This window comes from Eutrigla gurnardus, assembly GCF_963514095.1.
Source record: "Eutrigla gurnardus genome assembly, chromosome: 18".
Classification (NCBI taxonomy): domain Eukaryota; kingdom Metazoa; phylum Chordata; class Actinopteri; order Perciformes; family Triglidae; genus Eutrigla; species Eutrigla gurnardus.
Window position 1 is genome coordinate 11268788 of NC_139929.1, and position 16671 is coordinate 11285458.

A 16671-nucleotide genomic window follows, 5' to 3' on the forward strand; every position below is an offset into this window, starting at 1 on the left:
TTCTATGTCACATCACATCTAAATGGTTTGTATTTAAGTGAACATTGCAAATACAAAATAGTTTAGGTACAAGGGGGACCAGAAAAGGGAAGCCAGCCAGCTCTCTGGTTGTGCATAAATGTGTGTGCAACACCTCCTGTTTCTCACAGAGTACACACACACACACACACCCACCCACACACACACACACACACACACACACACATGCAAAGTGGTGGTTTCTGTCAACACATTTTTATAACCTTAACTTCCACATATAATGGCACGCACACACACACACACGCACACACACAGACGGGCACACACAGACGGGCACAGACAGAAAGGCACACGCATCCAAGCAGAAACACACACAGGCGTTCTTTTCTCAGACAAAGAGAGCTTTAGGCGTGCTCGCAATGTGAAAATCCAAGTGCTTGCTGACTTATATGGAAGACGCGCTTTTTATTTGATGCGTTAATTTCACACACAAGAGCACTCGGCAGGCAACCAAAAGGTACGTAAGTCTGGGTTTATTGACTGTAATGTTAATTAATGCTCCAGTCTCTGTAATTATTACGATGTGAGCAATGCTGTTGTTTCTGTCTGTTAGCTCGTGGTATTTCATTCTCAGAATTTCGGGTTTTGTTTTTAGTTTTTGTTTCCTGAAACAGCTAAAACCACTTGAGCACTGCACCGGTACAAAGTTATACTCTGGTTAATGTCTTGGTCTGGGATTATGAGGGAGGATTAGTGAAGAATGCCATTACAATCCAAGTGTAAATTCATCTGTTTTGTCAAAGGGTCAATAGTAAGTTCAGTCAACCAGTTTTTACTGACATGCATTTATCACAGATTTGCCTCAAAGGGATTCACAATCTGTTCAGTCTACGACACCCTCCATCCGGACAAGGAAAAACATCCCACAAGTGGAAATGGATATAAATAAATCAATCCTTTCCTGATATATTCTTACTCATCGTATTCTCTCGATATCTCTCATTGACGAGCACTCCTCTCTCTTCTTCCCTTTCTTTCTCTATTTTAGATGGCTTCCGTGGCAAACGAAAGTGCACATATGGCCTCAGAGCCCAATCCCATGTACCACGAAGTCCTTCTGGCCATCTTCTCCTTGGTTCTGGTCATTGGCACCATCAGCCTGATCTTGACGATGCGCGTCCTAAAGTCCAATATGACGTCCGTCACGTCCATCGCTGTGCTCAATCTCATCTTCATCCACTTCGTCTTCCTTCTCACGGTGCCCTTCAGGATTTACTATTACGCCAATAACCAGTGGGACCTGGGCCCCTGGTGGTGCAAAATGGTCAGCGGCATGATTCACATCCACATGTACATGTCTTTTGTCTTCTATGTGATCATCCTCATCACACGCCTGCTGATGTTTTATCACAAAAACCAGCGGGAGGCCTCCGTCCAGAGGATTCATGCATTCCTGGTGAGTGCTGTGGTGTGGATTGTGGTGCTTGTCATGGTCCCTTGCATAATCTACCACTACTACGGCGGTAAGACTGAACAAAAGCATTTTGACAGCAGCAACAACACCACTGTGTCACACTGCTTCAACTTTGGAGACAGCATAGAGTCTGCCGCCAAGGTTTGCAACTACATCATAAGCACAGTGATCATAGTGGTGGCCACCGTGCTGACGGCCCTCCAAGCCAACGTCTTGAGGGTTTTATACAGGAGGCATCATCGGCGATGCACCTCTCAGCAGGAATTTGGGGCGCAGCTGAAGAGTCTGTGTTTTGCTCTCATCATGGACGTCTGCTTCATTCCCTACCACATATTCCGGCTGTATTACTTAGAAAACCTTGATCTGCAGAATGCCAATGAGGTGTTTCTGAGTCTGACCACTTTTAACTGTTTGGACATGCTCACCTTCTTGGGGAGGAGAACCTTCGACATGTGCATCCCATGAAAGGCTATTTTAACAACTGCTGGTCAGGTGTGTTTGAGGGTCAATGTACCTTATTTGCTTCATCATAGTTTATTTTTTAAGAAAATTGATTATGTACATTATAACGAATCATTAAAACAGATTAACTGGAGTTTAAAAAATAAAAATGTTGTATTAAAAAATTAACTATAAAACACAAAAAAAATGTTTACTCATTGGCTACTTATGAGCCCCTTTGGAGCTTTTTTCAAGTTAATTTATTTTCTTGTGAAAAAGCAGATGGACTCACGTGCTCCTGTCAGATATATCATGCTGTGCTTTTTATTTTTTAGGATTTATTAATCCTACAACTGTCGTGTCATCTGCTCTGCAGTATTTCTTGTGATGTGACTTATTTAACCGTCTTTCAGTTGTTGTTGTTTTTTTACATTATTATCTGCAATGATTTGATGTTTTCAAAGCGCAGAGGGAGAAACTAAAATGGGGAAGGAGTGAGGCATGACATGCAGTAACGGTTATCCGGTTATGTGTCTTAGCCCAGAAGCTACCAGGGCATTCATTTAACTGTGTTTCTATTTAGACAAATATTGAAAGAATTTGACACTGTGCTTTGCTTTTGATTCAAAATGAATGATCTCTTGCCATCTGCTGGTCTTTGTATATACAACACAGGCTTCAACCTTGATATTTATAATGTTAGATTATGCCAATGGTCTTTGGGTTCCTTTTGATTCCATTTTTTCATCCAAAATGTGACTTTATGTGAAAGGCATGCGAGTTGAAATGAAAAACGAACATATTTCACCATGTTTGCACTTAACCCCGTGTACATAGCTGGAGTGAAATAAATGTCTAAAATTGTTACTTTTTCACCATGATTGTGTGAAACATTACCTCAAACCACTCGGATCTCTTTACCTTCTGCCCTTGGAGGTGGTGTTAGAGGCCCTGACCGACACACACACATGCACACAAACACACACCCCCCGTGATCCTTTCCCTTTGGTTTTTATGGCTTTGGGTTACTGTTTAACATCCCCACCCTACTTTGAGTTTGTTTAGTAAATCGATCTAATGACAGGGCTATGGTGGCGCCATCCAATGTGTCGCTGCATGAAATATAGGCCGCTCAGCTCTCCAACCTTCCCTTTTAATGTTGTCAAACACCTTTAACACGTTCCTATTCTCAGTGTAACTTTAACCAATGTCACACTGAGGGGTTGCTCATCACCGGAGTACAACGGCACACCTGGATAAATGCACATCCCACGCAGAAACAGAAACGCAGGTAAGTCAAAGTCCTCCTACGGTGTGCAATGTCACTTGAAATGCTGAATTCTGTAGTCGGCTGTGAGAACTACGATGTTGCTTCTTGTGGAGGAAGTGAAGCTTATCTTTAGTCGTTTCTCGAGGACGTTTCCTCATATTTTCTGCTAAATCATGTGGTTTTTACTTTGGTGGTAACCGTGAGTACTCGTTGCTTATACAGAATGTTGCGGCTCAAGCCTGCCCGATTGCCTTTGTTGCGTTTTATCCAGAGGATTTAAAGTGTTCTCGCCCTCCCCGTCTGCAGACGGCATTTTTGTGTGAAAACAGATAAGATAGACTCACTTTGTCACGCATGCTGTAAAGATCATGTGATAACCCGTTTCACCTGTACAAGGACGTCATCCTGTAACAAGAGCAGCTTTAGCAGAGCAACAGGTTGCTACTGTAAACCGGATGGTAATACAGACACATTGTTGAGTATCATGCCTAACAAAATAATACAGGTATATTGTTGAATCATTTTTATCTGTAATTCACTGTAATTACAAATTGACAACATGTTTGAAAGCATCAGCTGCATCATTCCACATGCACAGGCACAATAACATGCAATAATATAATGCAATACAAAATCATCAGCCTTTCAGTAAACCTCCCTTTGTGAAGGTTGCAACGGTGACATTTTGCTGAGAAGGTTGTGGATTGATTTTTGAGGCTGCCGTTGCCTTAAAAGCACACAGGCTTCACTTTAGCTGGATAAGTCATTTGTCACAAAACGATTTCCTGGGTGAATGGCTTACAAGTGGAAGCCTTCAGACTTTTCACTAAGTGGTGATATTAGCGCTCATTAAACTCCCTCAGGGGCCGTGGGTTTATGGGAAAGATGTTCATGAAATGACTTCAAAGTGTTGTTGACTAGTTCAGGTAATAATCTGTTCATTTGCACAAATCTAATATCAAAGCAGTAGTTTAAGAACTGAATGACATGGCAACAAATAAAAAAAGAAAATTACGAAAGCTTCGGTGGAGTTTTGAAAGCGAAAGGATTCTTCTGTAATGTGTGTTCTTAACTGTTGCCCATCAGGAAGTAGCTGTTTGTCAGTTGGGTGGCTGATCATCTGTGACTATTAAAACCTCTACTCTAAATAGAGACGGCAGCATTATGGCCAGTTCACACAGTGATAGCCTCTTAGCACTGTTTATGGCTTCAAAGAGCTTTTGGTTGCTAGGCAGACACAAGGTTTCTCAGGCATCATGGTGGCTTTTCAGCTGAAGAAGTCATTACAGCTTTTACTATTTTACTTATTTAAGAATTCGTAATCCATATGTTTGTTTTACATTACAAAATTTCAAAATCAGCAAGTATGACACTGTGTTTTTTGGCAGTGTGATAGTGAAGGGGCTGGAGATGCAGGTAGTAACAGCTGACCTCCTACTGCGTTTGGGGTATTGCATCTTGATACAAATACATCAAGAAATGGGTATGATTATGAGTATTCAAAATGTAGAAGAGCAAACATCAAAGTCACTCATTATCATCCGTGCACCTGGGTGAGGCTGAAATCGTCTTTTAAAGCTTCTAACCTGCTCACCAATAGCTAGGAAGTAAAATGATTTACACTTTCCAATGAATACTGGATTGTGGATTGCCCAATGTGCCTTGCTTTCTTTGTGTCAGACCAAACTATAGCACATAGCCTTGAACTACCCACTTACATGCAGTATACTCCAGCCTTTCTTTCTACATACATTCAAACACAAGGAAATACAATAGTTCCATATGTCTCATTGGATCCACATTCCTGCTGTGTGTGTTAGGTGATTGTGAACGTAATAAAGAGTAAATTCTTCCTCTCTCTCCACAAACCTGATGAGTCAGGAGGCCTGACCTCACTGCCTGGTTAAAATGTAATCTCTCTCTCTATCTCTGTACCCCCCCCACCACCTCTTCACCTCTTCACCATGTCTATTATTACCTATGGCCGGATACTAATTGCTCTTTCTCTTTTTGCCCAGTAAGTTATCTGTAATAATGTGCAATCTGATATACTGAGCCTACAGTGACAATATATTACCCACATGCCTGCTCATATACTGGAGGTGCTTTGCTGACTGACCCATTCATTACTGATGAAGGGCATCAAATCTCCCACAATACTGCCTCTTATCATGAATTTACAGCCCTCTCTAACCCAAGCCGATTACCTTTAGGCCATACAGTGAGATTTAGTGCAATGAAACTCCCAATGTAAGATGGGTGGGTTGGGGCATTCTAACTGGTTTATGGTAGTAAATTACAGTGTGTTTACAACATTCCTGGTCTGAAACAGGAGGCAACCCAGTGACAACTGTTTCACTTGTATATTTGACTTCCACTTTTGATGTGCTCTGACACACTTCAACATGCCTTTCTGATCTGTTTGTACAATAAGAGAGCTAAATGAAGTGTGGGAACTATACAGTTGTGTAAATATTACATGCTGCTCTATATTGCTGCATTTTTTTTTTTTTTACTTTCAAACAGCAGGTTGGGTCATCCTTCTTAAAGGAAGTGTGTTGAACTGATATGAAGACGAAAACAATTACAGCGAAAGTGTAATATATATAGTTTTTAATATTTAGAGAAAATGTAAAAACACTGATGTTTCAACTGAAGTTTGGCAAGTGAGGTAAATGTCATTTGAGATATAAGGTCATATATTATATTTAAAGTATATGACCAGTTAATCTAGCAACACGTAGAATAAAGTTTTATGAAATGGAGAAAGGAGTGTGTTTGTGGAAGAGTTAATGGAAGTTATCAGCGTTTTCCACTTCACTCTGTGTCTTTATAGATTATATCTGCTGAGGTGGTGGTGCTATTACTCCACTATTGATTAGATTAGAAAGCTTGGGAAGGACACACACACACACACACACACACACACACACACACACACACACACACACACACACACACACACACACACACACACACACACACACACACACACACACACACACACACATGCCTGCAGAACAATGCCCCGGCGTGTATGCAGATACACACACACAGAAGCTCACCAATATGCATGTAAACAAGCAAGCTGTCCTCCAAAATCAAATGAAATCTGTCTCATGGTAAAAAAAAAATAAAAATAAAAGAAGGAGAATGGAAATATCTCCTTCACCACTATCTATCCATCCCTGTGATAAGTGGGAGAGAAGGACAGATAAGTAATGTGCAATAAGGTGAGAAGTCTTGGGCCACAGCTCCTCCCCTCTCCTTGTTCCTGGCCCAATCAGATGGGATTATAAATCTTTAATGCCAGGGATCTCCCTTGTCATGCCTGTTAGAATTAGATGAAGCAGAGAGAGAGAGGGGGGGAGAGGGGGAGAACAGGAGGAAGGGAGACGATAGAGTGAACTGAGAAGAGAAGACAACCAACGAGCGTGAAGAAGACCAGGTTGAAACAGGAATGAAGTATCCTCTTGCACCTCAGAGTAAATCTCTGTTAGATATGGAAGTAGCAAACTATTGTGAAGGCCTGGATCCCTCATACAGCACCCTGGGCTTTGAGAACGCAGAGGTGCTCTGTGGAGGAGGAGGTAAGTGGTGAAGACACCCACACACACAAACAAGGTATGCTCATACAAACACCAACTGAAGAACAAAACATCAGACATGCTCACTAAAAGTATAACAGGGTGCAGATAGATTATGGAATGAGAGATCAGGCGGAGCCTTGCACTGTGTGTCTGATGAATCTGTATCCTCTTGTGTGATGTGACATGAGGAGGATTTAGGATGGGTCATCTCACCTCAGCACTTCAATGACTGTGTTATTGTGTAAGTTGAGAACTTTCTGATGAAATGAGACCAGCTGAAGGCAAATTAGGTGCTAATTGCAGAAATCGGTACGGGTTGTGAACAAAACAAGCTAAAATAAGCCATGGGGGAATTGACATTTTGAGATTGGGCAATAGTGCATGTCTCCAGCTCGTCTGGTTGTCGGCTATGTCACAGCTGGCTCAATGCCATGACAAAGACAACAGAGATGCACCGTTTCAAAGGAATAACCAAAGATATTTATTTAAATCAATCACATAAATGAATCGAAAAGATTCATTTGGTTTGCCTATCGTGTGTATATGTGTGTGGAAATCTGAGCATTCGTGAAGGGAAGGGCTAGGTTGTGGTTGTAAAGGTATCAAATCAGCATGTAGATAAAATTGCAAGCATGTGTCATAAAGACGTTTTACTGAAGAGCAAGCACAGGTGATACACTGATTTCACCTCAGCATGTGAACAGAAAGTTAGACGAACATTTACTCGCCTTGATGCTGCCTGGTGTGGGACTGGGAGGTGTGTGTGTGTGTGTGTGTGTGTGTGTGTGTGGCCTCTGATTGCAATGTCTTCTATTTGGTAGGCTTTGCCTGAGCGATAAATATGCAGACAATGATGATGATTATGGTTTTGATTATGGGGACGATGCTGCTGCTGCTGATAATAATAACCCCCCTGATGATTGTGACAATGCTCATGATAATGAGGAGGTGACGGTAAAAAAATAAAATAAAGACATCGGCAGTAATGTTTAAAATGGCTGGCGATTGAACTGCCATTTGTTCTTTTTTCCTGATTTATGTTGCGTTCGACATCACACAAATGTCTTTGCAGTTACAGAAACCTCAAAATAACCTCTGCAGCTTCACTATCTGATTTACATTCATGAGAGTAGTAAGATGCTACACTACTTTTACAACTATTCCGGGATCTGTTTGCTAATGTACTCATGTCCATGCCAATGTATGCAACACTACAAATGTATGAGCATGTGTCTGTGTACTCACCTGTGTGATGGGTTTCATGTGTATTTCAGACAGCATGCCGACAGAGCCGGGCCTGGCAGTCGGTCCAGATGGGGTCGGCAGTAACTGTGCCATCTGTGGAGACAAAGCCACGGGGAAACACTACGGGGCCTCCAGCTGTGATGGCTGCAAAGGCTTCTTCAGACGCTCCATACGCAAGAGCCACGTCTACACCTGCAGGTACGGATGGAAAACACAAACACATACGTACAAAAAACACAGCAGGATTCAAATCAAGCCGCACTTCCATATGTATTATTTATGTGAAAACATGTGGAACAGTATACGATCACATAATCCTGATCTTGAACGTGTGCACCTTTATGATGATGTACAACTATTGTAACTTACTTTTCAGCCCCCCCTTTACATGATTTTTCGTATGCAGGTTCAGCAGACAATGCGTTGTGGATAAAGATAAGAGGAATCAGTGTCGTTTCTGCAGACTCAACAAATGCTTCAGGGCTGGCATGAAGAAAGAAGGTAGGGAACCCTTCCTGCTGATCTCTGGACAAGAGAGAAACAAAAAATCAGATTTCCATAGCATCTTGTCATATATGTGTAGTTCATTTTTAAAGACATTACCACTGAGAGAAAGCATAGACATAAACTAGTGCCACTAAAGGAGGGGCTGTTTTCAGAGAATCTGAAAGCTACTTCAAGATGGCTCAGCCATAAAAAAAGGGATTACTTAGTGTGCGTTTGTGTGTGTGTGTGTGTGTGTGTATTTACGAGAGGTATAACCTTGACAAGGAGCTTTATGACACCTAATCATGTGTTATTCAAACATGTTGTTCTGGATCGCGACTGGTTAACGTTTGACTCCTCTTGCTGATGCCAGCCTGTATGACTATTTTCCTAAATATGAACTGCTCTAGAGCCGCTGCTGTCATCATATTCTCTTCACACTGATAAATACCAACTCAAGCAAAAACACGACACCTGGGATAAACACACATACCAGTTAGAAAGTTAGTAGATTTTTACGATAAAGAATATACAGGAAGTGTTTCTTCCCTGTTCCTTTTTTTCATTTCAGTCATTTCAGCCATCAGAAGGTTTGTGAGGTACAGATGATAAGAAATGGAACCAAGTTGAGTGGTTACCCTGTTTTTTCAGCACACCCTTGCTTCTCCATTCAGGGAATGGAATGGCTTTTTTAATTGCTCTTTCTGTGTCACAAACACACACACACACACACACACACACACACACACACACACACACACACACGCACACACACACACGAACCCACACACAGTAACTCTAATTGTGTACTGTATACATTTTAGCTGTACAGAATGAGAGAGATCGGATCAGCTCCCGAAGAAGTATTCCCGACACCCAAGACTTGCCACCCATTACTATCTTGGCCCAAGCTGAATCACTGTCCCAACAGGTAACACTCCATTTTCATGATATTCTAATCTGGCAAAAAAATCAATGGCATGATTGAATGTTAAGTGCATGATTAAATGATGGGCGCGAGGGGATGAACAGATGACACAGGAAGCCATTGTTTTGCCGTCTCTCTCCAGATCACTGCTCCGGTTGGAATAGCAGACATAGCGGAGCAGAAGTCAGCCGCTGTCGGAGACGCATGTGATTCTATGAGACAACAGCTATTGGTGTTGGTGGAATGGGCCAAGTACATTCCTGCATTTGGAGAGCTGCCACTGGATGACCAGGTAACATTGCTGCAGGGGCGGAAACATAGACAGTGAAGGCCAGTGCTACTGCGCTGGGGCCGGTGGGAGCCTAAGGAGTGTTGGCACAGAACTTAGAAATATGCCTGTGTTCAAAGAAGAATTTTGATAATAAATGGTACCATTTGCTATATAAGTCCTCAAAAAGGCAGACCCATCTCCATCATAGTTTTAATGTTTTTGGTTAGAGATCATTGCAGTATATGTATGTTACTGTTGTCCAATGTCGAGTCGTTATATGCTAGCTGATAGGCCTAATGCTGTGTGTGTGTGTGTGTGTGTTTAAGCTTCATCACTAGTATCTAGTGCGCACGACAACCTGTCAAAATAGCGTGTACTGGGGCTCATCATAGCTACCTTACACCACTGCAGGGCCTTGACGCATGATGGGTCAACGATGATTATGCTTTTGCCCGCAGGAATAAATATTCCTTGTTTGTAATCCCCATGTCCTAAAATTTTACCTCTCGGTACTTTGGTTCAACAACATTCTGAAGTGCCGTCTTTTTATATTGGACGCATTCCGCTTGCACTTACTGCTTATTATGTCGAAGCACTTTCAGTTGGGATGAAAGAAAAAGTTATCTTTAATCAACCAAATTCGTGGAGAGATGAAAGAATATTAAAAGCAATAATTCAGGAGAGTTTAATACAAACACTCTTTTACTGCGCTACAAGTAGGGCCCCCCTGTGATGTCTGTAAGGGCAAAAGGGGAGCCATTGTTGCATTGTTTGTGTCCTTTGTTTAACGGCGTGTGTGTGTGTGTTTGTTTCCAGGTGAGTTTGCTCAGGGCTCATGCAGGTGAGCACCTTTTGCTTGGGGTCGCCAAAAGGTCGATGCCATTCAAGGACTTCCTGCTTTTAGGTATGAACTCCCCACTAGAAGGGCATCTTATTTATTACGTGGTGCAATCAGGTGTGAAGACGGAACCATCGCTTCACAGGGAACGAGCTGATCATGGCGAACAACGACTGTTTGAATCGTAACAGTCAGATAAACATGAAGTTAAGAGGGGCTTCTTCATAACTACTTAGTAGGATGTACCACTTCACAGGGGGGGGGGCAAAAACTTAAGTAATGATGAACTAAGTGGTATTAATGAGTCGTTGCTTGTTAGAGCTGCTTAGTGGTTGAGGAAAAACAACTCATGAAGAAATATTATTGAACTAATCAACCTAATGATGATTAATGGGTTCTAGTAATCCATTACTATCTATGGCCCTTGAGAGTTATTCAACAACTCATTAACGATTCATTAATTATCAGGTCGTTCCTCACCCCTGCCATAACAACTGCTAACATTTTTGTGTCGTAAAGTGACACTCATCTAATGTTGCGTCCGCGGAGAATGATTAACTCAAGGTTTCTATGTCTTTGTGACTTCAAACGTGTCCCATTACTTATTACTTGGACATGTATCAACATCATACTGTAGGCGGGCGGGTCTGTCAGCTACATACACTCAAGCATTCAGATACACACACTTCAACACTGACACTAACCGATACTCACCTGTGTCTGCAGGTAACGGCTGTGTGATCCACAGGAACAGTCCTGAACAAGAGCTGTACAAGGTCGCCAACCGAGTGCTGGATGAGCTGGTCCAGCCTTTCCAGGATATTCAAATAGACGACAACGAGTATGCAGCGCTCAAGGCTATTGTCTTCTTTGACCCAGGTAATATAAATAAAGTCATGGTTAGTCATTTCAGCCATCAGAAGGTTTGTGAGGTACAGATGATAAGAAATGGAACCAAGTTGAGTGGTTACCCTGTTTTTTCCAGCACACCCTTGCTTCTCCATTCAAACTGTCATTATGTGTAACCAACTAGGTAATGCATTCATATGAAGGAAAAACAGAACACAGTAGCCAGCAAATCAAGCAAAAGAAGAAATAGAGAGATGAAAAAAGAATATCGTGAATATTAAAAGTAAATATGTTTAATGATACATTGCCATTTTTGTCCAGATCCCTTTTTTCCAAATCAATTCCTTCCATCTGGTGACATTTCCCCTCAAAATAAGGTCCCAATCCACTCCTTTTTTCTTTTCTTTTATCTTCCGTTGGCCTGGCGTAACCACAATCCCTGCCCCCATCTGGTGTCACCTGTCCCCCTTGTTTCTCCCCTTCACTAAATCCCCTCATTTTACCTTCATGCCCCAGTTAGACCATAATCATTCCATCAATTCCACTCATATCCTCAATTCCATCCCTGATCTTTCTGTTTTTTTTTAATCCCCTCTCTCCCTCCCATCACCACCACTTCAATCCATCCACGACTTCCACACTGTGCCTCCCAATCTGCAGATGCCAAGTCTTTGCGGGACCCATCGAAGATCAAGGCCATTCGTCTGCAGGTAGGTCAGGCATTTGACTCTTGTACCTTATTGCACAGCTGCAGTTCTTTTCTAGTACGCTCTGCTATAATTTCCAATAAAGACTGTTAAGAGCCTTCCTATTTTGCAGTTTTACACATTCATAAATAATATATCCATCAACGTACAAGGATAAGGGCAGTTTGCTTACACTGATGGACACTTGGCCATGTGTGTGTGTGCAGGTCCAGATGAGTCTGGAAGACTACATTAATGACCGTCAGTATGACTCCAGGGGTCGTTTTGGAGAGCTGTTACTCCTGCTGCCCACCCTGCAGAGCATCACCTGGCAGATGATCGAACAGCTCCAGTTCATAAAGCTCTGCGGACTGGCCAAGATAGACAACCTGCTGCACGAGATGCTGCTGGGAGGTGAGACCGAGGTGTAAACCTGCAGAAAGAAAATTCAGCAAGACCACCAAATGCTCCAGTGGAGATATCGCGTGATGAATGTGTGGAACTCGACAAGCATTAAGCGATGTAAAAAAAAAAAGTAGACATACATGGCAAAGTTTTCCTCGAACAAATGGAATGTTTAAAAAGTTAGGGTTTTTGCAGAGAGATGGTATACATTGTATTATCCATGTATACTGTATATTTAGGCAAAGCCAAAATAGACAACTTGCAACATGAGATGCCGCTAGGTGACATCTACAAACACATCGTTAAAGGTAGAACGTATCAAACATATTCTAAACAGAGCCACGGCAGACAACTCAAGCACAAAATGAGGCGTGGAATAAAGTACCAAGTCATCTCCAAAAATGGCCTCCATTTTTTCCATGCAGGCTAAAAACAACTCCCGAATATGACAACCTGGCTTAGAAGACTCTGCACCGAAAGAGCTGTGGGTGTTTTTCAGTGTTTTTCAGCATCCTGGAGCTTGCACAACAAAACATTGCTATTAAAGTATATATTGAAACTGATAAAAGAAAAAAACATTTAGGAATTTGGGGTTATTTTAGCTTACTGCAGAGCTGCTTACAGTACATAGATTTATCAGATTTTTTAAATAAGTTGTGTCAGCCCGTCTCAAATAATAAAACATGCACATTCACATATTATAACACTTTTGAAGGCAAAGTCAACTCAATGAATTCAAAGCTCCAAAGCAGAGGATTTATTCTAGCATATAACAAACGTGATGTTTGATTGAAGGAGCGTTGTGTTATGTGTTCAGGCCTCACGTCAGATCCCACACACCTGCACCACCCAGCACACACCCAGCTGGCCCAGGACCCTTTGACTGGACACACGCTGGTCATCAGCGCCATGCCGATCACTCACACTCCACAGATAGGTAAGAGCTGGACAACCGGGACACACACACACACACACACACACACACACACACACACACACACACACACACACACACACACACACACACACACACACACACACACACACACACACACACACACACACACACACACACACACACACACACACACAGAGATGACAAAGCAGCATTGATTTATAGTTATATCTTCGCATGAACTGTCACAAAAATGTGGGCCAGATGTGTTTCCATTAACTTGAAACGAATAAATGGGCCCCCAGAATGTGAAAAAAATTCCATAAAATGCAACAATTACAAGAATTGATGACTATTGGCCCTGTTGCATTCTTTCATTTAAAAATAAAGCATGCATTTGGCAGTATTACACCACCTAATGGCCACTGAAGACTGATGGGAACTGTATCTATAATGTAACAGCTATAGATGCAACATTTCCCGTGGGCCACAGTGGATACATTTTACAGACTTTATATATACAATTTCACTTTTATTCACACAGAAAACATTGTAATTAAAAAAAAAAAAAAAAAGGTCTCTCTGTCCCCACCTCTCTCCCTGCAGCCTCTCCAGACACTCCCATGCCGTCGCCCCCGCAAGGTCCTGCCCAAGAGAAGTACAAACACTTTTCCCATCCTCTTTGTCCTCCGGCCAGCCCCTCGCCTTCCACACACACAGATCTCTGACTTCTCCCTGAACTCTGTCGAAGGAGCTGACATGGGCACAGTTCCCTTGTCCCCTATACATCAGCTCAGTCATGAGATTATGAGAGCAATCCCTGCTCAGTGTCTGTGGTTAGACATTAGCCTGCTCCTTCTCCCTGTGACTGCAGGGGGTGTTGCAACACTATCAAAGATGTAATTAAAGCTGCTGTTGGCACCACTTTGGGACTTCAACATGTCACTTTTTAAATTCTGCAAACTAATGAAACACCAAACTTGGGTTTAACAAAAAATGCTGTGCATTTTTGTGGTCACCTAAAACTAATATACTACAGTATCATGGTTGTGCAGCACTTTCGTGTTAGACATGATGGCAATTCAAGTGTAAAATAAGATATTAGTCTGTTAAAAATGCGAATGTCGTCTTAAAACTCTGCAATGTTTGACATGTATATATTATTTTTGAAAAACATGTATTGACTAATGTCTTGCTTGATAGAACATAGATGTGCAGAACATGCCATCTGTCCTCCTAATTCTTTATGTGCTTTTACTGCATATGAAATGGCAATTCGTGGGAATGTATGTGCAGTATATATGAAATACTACCAAATCAAATAATGGAAGAAAACATGGCTTACAGCTGGCCATCAAATGGAAATTAACTGCCCTGTTTTGTTTATACGATATGTGTCAGTGGAACATATTACGACTGTAAACTGGTCTCAGATCAACTATTGTGTTGAATGTCATAGACATTGTTGCTGATTTACAGGATTTCAATTTTCTCCACAAAAACACACTATGGTCCTCCAGAGTGTGTTTTTTTTTTGTATACAGAGGAAGTAACTATTTTAACAGTTGTGAAAAAGTAGTGAAAAATCAATTCAGTGGTTTGTATTTAATAATGCAGCAGCTAAAACTAAATATAATAGGATACAATAGTTTGCAGTCAAGATCAACATTGTAATAATCATAATATCATATTTACATAGTTCATAAAGACCTCATGTTAAATACAAAAATGTATGTGTATAAATTGTTATATTTTACTACTGTGTATATCCAAATGGATGATAGGAAATATTTGGATAATGAAGTCTCTTGCTATATTAAATTTCTAAAATTAACTGTGTATTTTTACTCTTTATGCGTGTAAAATTCTCAAAAATGCAATTTTGAGAATCTCAAGTGACTGAAAGTGGAGTATCATATGGCACAGTGGCACCCTCCTGCTGTCAAGAGAGGAAATACAACAGAGCGTCAAATGTAAACGGACTTCTTATTGTGTTGTATGCAATGGTACATCATGTGAAATGAGTATGCATTTATTCATTCACTTTTTTCTGTAATAACTATACATATATATATATATATATAAATATTAAGGTAAAAGTAAAGTGTGAGATGGAAAACGATAAATTCCTTTCCAATCAAACATTCATCTGTTGCAACATCCACAGCAAACCATTTAAATGGATATTGCTAAAAATACATAGAAATTGTCATTTTTCCCCCACATTTCATCCTGAAAGGAAAACAATATAGACGGACAGATGATGATAAATTGACAGGTTGTCTTTCAATATGGTTTCGCCACATGCAAGAATACTGAGTGTGTTTTGGCCATTACTTCCGTCATGGAAGTCATCACGCTCCTGCACAGTTCCATTGGTTAGGGGTATGCAGTGTGTGTCCAAAGCTTTATTGGCAAGCTATTGAGACTGCGCTGCCGGTTGATGCTGCTCATCTAAAACCAAACCGGCCCCCCCCCCCCACGTCCATCTGAGAAAACACACTTTGAGACCGAACCCTGAAGCCAAACTAGATTGTAAAGGCGACAATTCAAGCTGAAGCCGAGCCGGGGCCAACTGTACTTTTAAATCTGTTATTTTGTTTACGTCCATCCACGCACAATCTTTTTTCTTCTTCTGGGCCTGTGTGTGTGTGTGTGTGTGTACGTGTGAGCGTTTATGTGCAGTGGATGAGACCAGGGGATAAAGGTGAGAGCTCTTATTCTCTGTATATTGTTGTGTGACTCAGAGAAAACACTCCGGTTATTTATGGTCGAGGAGATGATGCTGTCTAGAATCAACATGGCCAAATCCTCCTATCAACTTCATAATGGACAAGCTACCTGGCGTAGGTCAAAACAACACCACCCACAACGTGAGGATGTGTGCATGCATATATACTGTGTGTGTGTGTGTGTGTGTGTGTGTGTGTGTGTGTGTGTGTGTGTGTGTGTGTGTGTGTGTGTGTGTGCGTGCTCTTACCTGCAATTTATTTAGAATCTGTGCAGGTGCGTGTGTGTAGACTCCTACATGGGTGTTTTTGGAAGTGTGCGCGCTGGGAGCTTTAATCAAAGGCCTATAGTGAGGAGATGTGGGGGTCCTTCTCTTTCTTTTTCCTCAGATAAAACTGTGTGTTAGCATGCTAGTCACATATCTCATCTGAGACGCACCGCTCTCCTCGCCGCTACCCACACTGACAGCACGCTATTACACACCAGTCTGATGCTCTCTCTCCACCTGAGGAGGGCGGCGGGAGGGGGGGGCAGAGATGGAGGAGCAAAAGATGGACAGGAATATGAAATGTTTCTTGTATTAC

The 16671-nt window shown here is 41.7% G+C and overlaps 2 protein-coding genes across 3 annotated transcripts; both read left to right on the forward strand.

The window, feature by feature from the left end:
* Positions 1–269: 269 nt before the first annotated feature.
* Positions 270–2746, forward strand: gpr141 (G protein-coupled receptor 141). The gene is made up of 2 exons (XM_084033148.1): positions 270–496; positions 1028–2746. The coding sequence occupies exon 2, from the start codon at positions 1028–1030 to the stop codon at positions 1916–1918; it is 891 nt and encodes a 296-aa protein (XP_083889274.1). The 5' UTR covers positions 270–496; the 3' UTR covers positions 1919–2746.
* Positions 2747–2979: 233 nt separating this feature from the next.
* hnf4g (hepatocyte nuclear factor 4, gamma) lies at positions 2980–15248 on the forward strand. 2 transcript variants are annotated; one of them, XM_084033147.1, is made up of 11 exons: positions 2980–3185; positions 8029–8197; positions 8406–8500; positions 9310–9416; positions 9556–9705; positions 10501–10588; positions 11249–11401; positions 12032–12081; positions 12285–12471; positions 13280–13399; positions 13964–15246. In XM_084033147.1, the coding sequence occupies exons 1-11, from the start codon at positions 3155–3157 to the stop codon at positions 14083–14085; spliced, it is 1272 nt and encodes a 423-aa protein (XP_083889273.1). In that variant the 5' UTR covers positions 2980–3154; the 3' UTR covers positions 14086–15246. The 2 variants fall into 2 exon arrangements, with proteins under 2 accessions (XP_083889273.1, XP_083889272.1); XM_084033146.1 differs by lacking the exon at positions 2980–3185 and adding an exon at positions 6146–6754 and having other exon boundaries at positions 13964–15248.
* The last annotated feature ends 1423 nt before the right edge of the window (positions 15249–16671 follow it).